Genomic DNA, 9,703 nt, shown 5'->3' on the forward strand with positions numbered 1-9,703 from the left:
CAGTGCCCAGGCCAACGCAGCGTTTCCTAGATTTCATTCTCCTTTGCTCTTTTTTCATTTTCTAACGTTAACGCACTTGGCATATCCATGTACATCCGCTCTCGATTTCAGATCGTTGTAACGATAACTGCGAATAATTTTTCCAGAGACTACAATTTACGATTAGACGCTCGAGCGGAAGCTTCGCTAGATCCGCCACTTTTCGACGTCGCTTTATCAGGAGGTGGTCTTTAATCAGACTTTTCGGTCGCCGATAGAGCCTTCCTCTGACCGGTATCAGGATCAAGAGTTGGCCACGAGGGAATCCAATCGCGAAGTAGCCCGGTCCAATTTTAACATTTTGATTGACGGCCACCGACTGCCGAAATTGCTTCGTACGATTCCTTTCGTCGCTATCGGTTTTCTCGAAAACAATATTTAAGAGAATGTCGATTGACGAACGTACGATTTTGTAGAGATAAAACGGAATATTGATTGACCTGGTAGTAAGAAATCGACGAATCGGTATACCTCTCGCGTATTTTACGATACAAAATCCGGGTCTCGTGAGGTATTTCTCAAAAAGAAATACCACGTCACGTTCTGTCGCTCGTTATTAAGCAAAAATATCGAGAGCGGAAAATTCACCGTCGGCGACGCGACGTACCAAAGGCGATGCGTCGTTGTTCGTATTAAAACGGAAAATCATTTCGCGAATCTATGGCATCCTATACTAATAGACGACATTTCAAATATGGATCAATTACGGAGCGAAGCAAATTCAATTTCGACCTTTGACTGACAGCACCCATCCATGGCATCGATATCGTTTCACTCACTTGCATTTCGATGATTTTGGGCCACGGTGACGGGCAGCGGCCACTTTGTTTCGCGGACGCCTCTCTCGTTCTCGATTTATCCGTACCGCGCTCGATTCGTCCTGCGTAACGCTGCTGCTACTGCTGCTGCCGTTTCAGTTATTGGCAACTGACAAATTACTCGGACACTACTTCGCCGTCATTGATCCGTCTATCACGAAAGGTCAAACCTATCACCTTTTGCTTTAATTTTTAGAGAACACAATCTCTTCTCTCTTTCTATCGTTGTTATCAGAAACATATATCTTTTCTTCTCAACGGAATGTATTATATTATAATGTATTATAATCTATCTTGTGTATGGATTGAATGTGAGAGAAAGAAAGGACATTTTTCCTGTCAAATTCGCCTCTCTTCCTGGAGGACAGGAAGGACTATTCTAAACTCTTTCGCTGCCAGTGTTGCGAAGCGGTGAATTACGAAAATTGCCCGATTATTGGCCACATTGGTCTATGGCCTATGGCACATCACGGAGCGCGGCGCGGAGGGATGATTTCCGATAACAAAAAGCTTGCGATTATGCACGCAATAATGAGAGTCGGCAGGTGTCTGCGGGGCATCGAGCGTCGCGCATTGTTGGCAGCACAATGAAAGCGCTGCCGGTTGTTTTGCTCGACGGCGTTCGTACGCCGCGCCGGTTGCTGCATAGATTGTCTCCCTGGTGCGTGCCAGCCGACGAAGCACGCCATCGGGGATGCCAAACCCGTGTATGCAATATGTCGTCATGCGTGTTCTATTCCGCGACGCCGACGGTCCGTGCCACGCGACACGCGTTTGTTCGCGTTGTCTCTTTCGGTTCGGAAAGGGCCAGTAGGTCGGCGATGCGACGTCCGGTCTGCCATGCTTGAACCGACGCGACAGCTTAAACGACGTAAACAAGCTTCTCGTTTAAAGCGGGTTCCACCTACCACACACTCTTGTGGATTATCGGAATTGATATATATAAAGTCTACAAATTATTTCTAAACTTATAATTATTTTAGTTTTTCACAGATCTACTAAGACTCATTATTAGATTAATTATTAAATATCAAATTTTTCTCAGATGGTAAATAAATGGATCTTGGTGGATTTCAATTGTCTCGGTAAACATTTTGTCAAATTTCTTTCTTTAGGACTATATAAGCTTTTTCGAGAATTAGTAAATCTGTTGATGATGAAATCAAATGATGGACTGTATCGAAGTACTCGAATCGGAATAAAACATCTTTGGGACGTTGAAGCGTTGGATGCGCACAAAGGTATAAAAGTCCACAGGCGCGACTTGAAACTTTAACTCCGTCGTTAAGTGCACTTTATGCTGGCTGGAAAATTGACGAGATTCACGCATTTTTGCACCTGGTCCCGCCCGACACGCGGCCTGAGTCAAGCAGTAAAAACAACAGTAAAATCAATCACGCTCGACCATTTCGAAAAAAATAGTAGAGCCAGCGGGTGTGTGTACGCGCGGCGCCCTGCTTCTATCAATACTTTATACAACAAATGCGAAACGCCCGCAAAAAACTGCCGTTTTCGTGGTTAACTCCGCAACGGCTATTAATCTGATATCGAAATAACGACCATTTTTTTGCTCGCCGCGGATGCATCCGAAAATAGGTGTCGGCTGACAAGCGCGCGATATCTCCTTCTGATCCGACGCGACGCGACGCGACGCGGAGGGCAGAGAACGGTCCCGCAGTTATAAAACTGGAGGGTCGGGGCAGCCACTCCCGATCGACTTTTACTGCGTTTCGCGTGATTCTATCAATTTTGGCCGACCAATAATGAATCCGCCAACAGAATGTTTTAGTAATTTTTCGGGTGTTTCCGCGGCAAATTAGCGTAAGTGAGTTGGCGTATCCGGCGCGCACAAACGCGCGCGCGCGCGCGCGCGCTTGTAAAAGCATTGTCTCCCGCGTGTACGTACCCATGCATGTGTATAGGTACGCGAATAGCCCGACCCGAAACACGCACCAAACGCGATACGCACGTCGACCACTGCATCATCGCGCACCATCTGCTCGGTAATGACTCCCCATTACCGCGTACAGGAACTTTCGTTGAATTATCGGTACATTTTCAGGGAATCCCCGGGACGGTGCAGAACCGCGTCGAATAGAAATTCGAACTCGCGATCGAACCGTTGCATAAAGTGTCGCGTGTTCCACTTACTCGTTTTCGATCGTGGCTCCCGTGGTCCATCGACGGTCACCTTAATCGCCCTCGTGTAGGTTGCTACTTGGGGTGGCGACGTCGACACAGTAATGGTGATGCTGAAGCTCTTTCCTGTCACACAGAGAATACGATATATTTGTGTATAAATTGCCCGTATATTGAAGGATTTGAGCTTTCATCGTTTAATTTACTTTATTCTTTTGTATCGTTCAATTCATTTATAAATGGATATAAGTAAATTAGATAAGATATCTCGGTTCGCAATTTCTTCGTAAAATCACCACACGTAGCCTAATAAAAATGTGTGTTATTTTTATATACAAAATTATTTTTCTCGAAAAATACGCAATTGATTTAAAAGGAACGTTTGATTTATTGCACATTCTGCATCATATTTATATATATTACAAGTAGTTTTTGTTTATTTATTTTATCAATTAAAAATTAATAAACATATTTCTATCTTTGAATGTGACGAAGGTGAGGCCCAATTTATAATTTGCAACTTTGCAATTACATCCGTGTCTATTAGATCTTAACTCGGAGTCTCGGTATTCTTAAGCACGTTAAAAGATAATAGAAGAGGAGTGGATACTCAGGGGTGGAGCGTCGTGTACATATATCATCAGTGAAGGTCTGGAAGTTGAAGGCTCGGTATATTAATTCCTTCTCCATAAACGTCCGTCGGAGAGATTGACTACGCGCTCTTAAACGACCCATCGCGCGCTAATATGCATTCGGTAATTCGCCGCTCTTTCGCAACTCTTCCGTAGAAGCGGCCAGTTGTTCCTTTTGACCGATTGTCCCTCTTGGACTGCTCGGACAGAGGGTCCGTTCGCGCGGCGAGAAATTTACACCGAACTTAGCCTCTCGTTATTTACGTTCTCCGGAATTAGAAACATTGACAAGTTCAGTATGTTTTAGCTAAACGAGTTGCCTACGTAACAGCCGACCCGACGTAGCAGGCGATAACTTAACGAAAACAATTCGTACGATGGCATTTATTTCGCGAGGACCGTTCGCCAAAACACTCGGTGTCAACTTGTCCAATATGACGAAACGAAACACGACCAAGACTGCTGTTTACGCCCAAAAGAGACGATACCTAACGCGTCGCGGACATGCAATCGTTTGTGTTGGCGTAAATGTCAACGATTCGTAATTGTCTCCCCTTGGTACACCCAGTTCCACCTCGCTGTGTCTGTCAACATGATAACCGGCATCAAACACCGCCAACCCCCGCACTACCCCCGGGAACTGCAACTGACTGCAGAGCTACATGGCGTTATATCCCAGTTATATCGCGCTCTCTCCGCTCTTCCGCGATAGAATCACCCCCGTTGCACCCTCCGCCCGGTCCCAGGATACCTCCCGCGGCCGTCATTGCCATCGTCATCGTTCACCTGTCGCGCGCAAAGAGCATCGTTCCGGGATGTCGATTCAAATTTTTGCGTCAAAAGGCGATTTCTCTCTAACGTGATGTTTTTTTTGCAATGCAAAAATAGACGGTCGTTGGACAACGAGGATAATATGTAGATAATTTTTATAAGTTCTCTTGATAGGGCTTAACTTTTTGGAAATACTGGGTCAGCGAAATTAGAGTCAATCGTAAGATTGATAAGATCATTGAAAAATGTTTAAAATCAAAGATTAAGATGGAAAGATTTTAATTGGAAAATCGCGGGAAATCGGAGGATTACCAAAGTCGGAAGAGTGGAAGGGGGGAAAGTGGCGGCCGATCGGAGGAAGGGTTGCGCGTTGAACTAGACCCCTCTTCCCCGGCCGAGTCCATCGCACATTTGGGGCTAATAATGCCGCACAGCCGACTCCCCTCTCCGGCGCCCGAACCTGCGGTTAATACTCGATGATGGGAACGGTCATCTGCAGAGACAGGACCCAGCCTGTGCATTCGCGAACGACGGACGGTCGGTCGGACGAACGGACGGACGGATGGACGGACGGACGGGCGATCGGACGGACGGACGGACGGACAAAACCGGGCCACGCGTATGTAGCACCTATATAACGCGCGGCATCGCAGCTTGACTACTCACGATCTCCCGTGTGTCTCTCTCCCTGCGCACGTGTACATGTGTACGTGTATGCGTGTGTGTCGGTGCGTTGGCAATACACCGACGATGAGATGAGCGCGCCAACCCAAACCGCCCACACACAACCGCCCGAAACCACTCGAAACCGTCCGTTAATACTCGTGGCGACGAGGCGAGCGGAGGGGAGGAGATCGCGTAGGGCTAAGCGAGCAGCAGCGTACGGGGTAGAAAGGCTAAGGGGGTGTGGGTGGGCGAAGGGGACGAGCGGACGCACGTTGGTGGTAGGGACGGAGCGGAGGTCCCAGAGTCTCCCAACAGGATGTCTCTGCAATTGTCAAATAATTACTATCGGTGGTAATTTCAGCCGTGTCGATATAGACTGCGGTATATTACTAATTATAGGCACGGGCCGCTTTCGACCCCAGCGATGACGATGGAACGGCCGTCGTCGTTTCAGCCTCCGGTCTTCTTTGATTCGGCGCTGCCATATCCCGTTTCTTTCCGACGCGACGCGACGCGACGCGACGGTGCGTTTTTGCAATTTTTTGCTCGTAAGTACAAGAGTATATATGTATATATATAAGTGTACGAGAAGCGATAATAACCGGAATCATAGAATCTTCTAAACGCGAGCGTGGGGCGCTCATGCACACTCTTTTGAAACAGCGGTCAATGTTTCGTCAGTTTATGATAGTTTTAAATAAAAAGAAAAATGATCGTCGACCGGCTCGCGGTTATTTCACGTTATCTCCTTTTTAACGTAGACTGACTTTAACAGTCGGCTGATTAGAGGTAATAAACCGTGAGGTGTGATCGGCGAGTTGTAATCTCTGAAGACACGTGTAAAAGCAATTTCAATCGGATATATATACTGCCGGAGAAAATTGTGCGGTGAGAAAAATCGTCAGAGGAATATCAATTCGCCTCGATTCGCGAAGTCGCCGAAAAATAATCTCGTCGCGTTGGTACGAGCCGCGCGCGATCGCTCTTTTTAATCGAGGAAGCAGCGGCCGATTTTTCGTGGCCTCGTCGTTTTAAAATCCTCGCTGCAATTTCTTGAATCAGTTTGCCGGCCGATGCGATGCAATTCAATCAAATTAATAAGTCGCGGAAACAAAACCTCGATGATAGGAGGGCCGGGTCGCCCGATGGTGGTGGCCAGTATCAACACACCGAGAGCGGTTTGGTCAATCGCCGAAATTGAGTATTATGGATTACCGGGGAGAGATTGAAACGATAAAAAAAAAAAAAAAAACATATAACAACGAGCCGAAAAATGGACAAAGGGATCGAAGGATTTTGGGCGAGGGAAGTGTCTCTTTCGCTAATTGACTCCGGGGACCGATGCACCTGTGCGTCAGGAGAACGAAATCGCTGACCCTGCGCTTCACGATCAAATCAAATGAAACATAGATGACGCGCTACGGGACGAATATCCCGCTGTATACGAGCAGTCCGACCCGTTAATTCATAAACGCGCCCTCCGGATCATGGGGTGCAAAATGCATTTGTAGGCTTTGACAAAGCTGCCTGCTGATCCGTGAATAATTATTATAGGCTGGCAAATCGATATTTCGAGAACGCAAATGAGGTCGAATGTGCAACTACGAAGATTTCGTAAGAAAAACAAGGACTTAATATTTTTACCTTGTATCGCGTACAGGAGATGCATCTTCTTATTATATTTATTATATTATATTTTATTATGTGTTATAATTATCAGAGAGAAAGTAGTTGCGTCAACATTGTTTTTCATTACGATTTAGTTGATGTTGCTTTGATATTTTTATCAATTAATATTTGTGCGAAAGGACCGCGAGAGATAAGAAAAGGGATACAAAATTATAAGGTCGAAAATATTAAACAAATCAAGAGCATTGATCGATAGCGTTGGTTGATTTTGGCAAGTCGTCATCTCCGTCTATATCTGTTTATATCCGTTGGATGATTTCTGATTAACGGCCAGTTGTTTCGAACGCTCGGTTGGGGCTTGTGGCAGACATCGAGTAATGACTCTGGGGGGTGGCAGGAGAGCGGGAACTCGCGAATGGGGACACGGGGATGGACGAGGGTGGCACGATGATGATGATTACAATAACCGTGATTTTAGAGGGCTGGAAATCGCGGCACGCGCTTTTGCTCGTCCTATAATACACACGCAGTGCTGCAGAGATTTCTCTTGCGAACTTCAATATGATCAAAGGTATAGTAAATGGTTTTCGGGGAAAGATAATTGGAATATGAATATAGACTTGTTTTACAAACGCGCGATGTCATTTGTAAACGTGACAACACCGCTAAACGCGAAATACTTTTTTGCTGAACAGAAGAATGAGTTTAAAGAGAGAAAGGACAAAAAAAATGTAACAATCAGGACTTACCCCTGCCGCTCCTGCCGACGAATCTAAGGTCGTTAAATTTAGCGACCTGATTCTTCATCAACGCGGTAGAGTTTCGCAATTCGGCGCAACAGTTCTCGTCGTTACCAGCGCGAACTGTCACCAGAGTCCCATCGCCAACCTCGCCGAGGGCAACTACTTTAAATGCCACTGGAAGCGTTTTGTTGGATCGCCAGTGCGTCGGTAGTTGACTGCACAGAAAGTACGGCGATCCTGAAACGAAGATTTTTTATCGTATGAAGAATCGTTCGATTTAATATCTAATTTAAAATATTTAAATGTAGTTTCAATCAGGGTTGTGCGGTAAATTTCAAGATTACGTCTACACGAATTGTTTACGTATTTTTTATTTTATGTGTATTATATATACACGAACCTTTTTCACGTAGATAATATAAGCAAGTGTAAATTATTATAAATTAACTGATCAATTAATTATTTGATTTTTTTTAACTATATACTTTCACAAACAGTCCTAAAAGAATAAAAAATAGTTTTAGAGACTAGGTTGAATTATAGATATATATTTCAGTTATAATTTATTAATTAATTAACCGTACAGTGATATTAAACGATACACGCGGTACTATATAGAAATATTATTATTTATATCTCGCTGATTTGTTAATTTTTCGTGGCACGCTAAAAATTGTGCCCAAACTAATTAGTAGTATCGAAAATGAAATTGTGCGAACATAAATTCCCGATATTTCTAACGAAATACGAATGTTCGATGATCCATAGATTACTCATTGTTTACATGACACGTCAAACATAATTTACATTGTGCACATGTAGCTGTAGATTATTATATTTTACGCGTAAACAACCAACCCTGGCTGTCAATAGAAGCGTATAATGCCTAGATGAGAATAATTTAATATTAATATTTTAATATTTGCTTGATCCAATTAAAATAACGAGAAGAGTACGCGAAAAAAATCGGTCTTTCTTTCACTTCTCAATATTATTTTCAATATTTCTTCGCAATAATTTAATCGATATCGTTAGCAACAACTGACACCAGACACCAACCTGTCCTGACCAGTTCTCCAGGATGTTCGGCTTGGGCTTCGCCGACGAGCCTTTCGGTCCACCATAGTTCGCCGACGGCGGCACTTTCGCTCATTTCGCCGCCTCCACCTCCGGTGTCGGCGTCGTCTACTTGGTGGTACCTGCCGTTCACACCTTGCAGCGGCGCCAGGGAGGGACCACACGGGCCGGCGCCTTCGTGAGATCCAACGGTGCCGTAATTCTCCCCGCAGCCCACGGAACCCACCGGTAGATGCATCCCATCGGCCAGTAGCCGCCCCTCGTCGCCCAAGCGCGCACCCCCCGGCTGGGACGTCGTGATTTCACTTACTTCGCAGACGGAGGCGACTTGGTCGTGCCTCGCTACCACCCTCCGCAGCAGGTCTTTCGCCGTCGATAAGTCGTTTCGTAATCGATAAGTCGTTCCTTCTGCTCGATTGCATCAATTTTCATGATCGGTCGCGAGATCATCGCTATACAGGCTTAACACGGCGAAATTGCGTTCCGGTCTTGATCCACGATCGATGCGGCAGCTGTTTTCAACTGAGTCTTGCGATGTACCGTTGCACTTCTCGCGCGATGCGCGATCAGAAGAGAGACCGCCGCGGTAATTTGAAATACATTGTCACTGTGTCTATCGTCAATTTAATAACATTTAATATCTTAAATCGTCACCAACATTATTGTTACCACATTGAAATCTCTCTCTCTCTCTCTCTTTAGAAACACTATCGCCGATGACACTAGTTAAATCATCTGTCGAGATTTCTATTCCTACAGATCGTCGCAACGAGATGACGTATTGGGTGCGACGATTTCTCGAATCCGATATAACGTCCCGGCGTTACACTTGGATAAACAGCGCACTTTTCCTACATAACCCCTCTTGACATTTCCTTCTGGCAACGAACCGAGTCATGATCGCGATTGTCGGTGTAGCGGCCGGTCGACGATCCTCTCGCGCGAACGTCAGTCGCGGTCGACGGTGCGCGACGTAATGCCGCGCGGAGCGGCTCGGTGGACCGCGTGTTCCGCGCGTATAAGCGGCCCGGGACGGCCTAAGCCCCGCGATTCTGGACCCCCGCCTCCACTTCTGCCCCCGAACTGACGCCCCTCGGTGGCAGGAACAAGCTACGCTCCGGCGCTCCCACCACGCAAACCGCCCGCCCCACGTCGCGCCACTTTTCGCACCGTGAGCCGTGATCTCCGC

At 46.1% G+C, this 9,703-nt stretch overlaps 1 protein-coding gene across 2 annotated transcripts in view; it reads right to left on the reverse strand.

Moving 5' to 3' along the window:
• LOC143896353 (uncharacterized) overlaps nucleotides 1-9,703 on the reverse strand; it is a 31,141-nt gene extending 21,438 nt beyond the window's left edge. Inside the window, exons 1-3 of one of the 2 annotated variants that reach the window (XM_077404185.1) lie at nucleotides 8,497-9,703; nucleotides 7,444-7,674; nucleotides 3,009-3,122 (exon numbers count right to left, since the gene is read on the reverse strand). In XM_077404185.1, coding sequence (XP_077260311.1) covers nucleotides 3,009-3,122; nucleotides 7,444-7,674; nucleotides 8,497-8,752 — 601 coding nt within the window. In that variant the 5' untranslated portion in view covers nucleotides 8,753-9,703. The remainder of the gene's footprint in view (nucleotides 1-3,008; nucleotides 3,123-7,443; nucleotides 7,675-8,496) is intronic. The other variant, XM_077404184.1, reaches the window with a different exon arrangement.

This window comes from Temnothorax americanus, unplaced genomic scaffold (assembly GCF_048541705.1).
Source record: "Temnothorax americanus isolate GAGA-0224 unplaced genomic scaffold, ASM4854170v1 Scaffold18, whole genome shotgun sequence".
NCBI classification, from domain to species: Eukaryota; Metazoa; Arthropoda; class Insecta; order Hymenoptera; family Formicidae; genus Temnothorax; species Temnothorax americanus.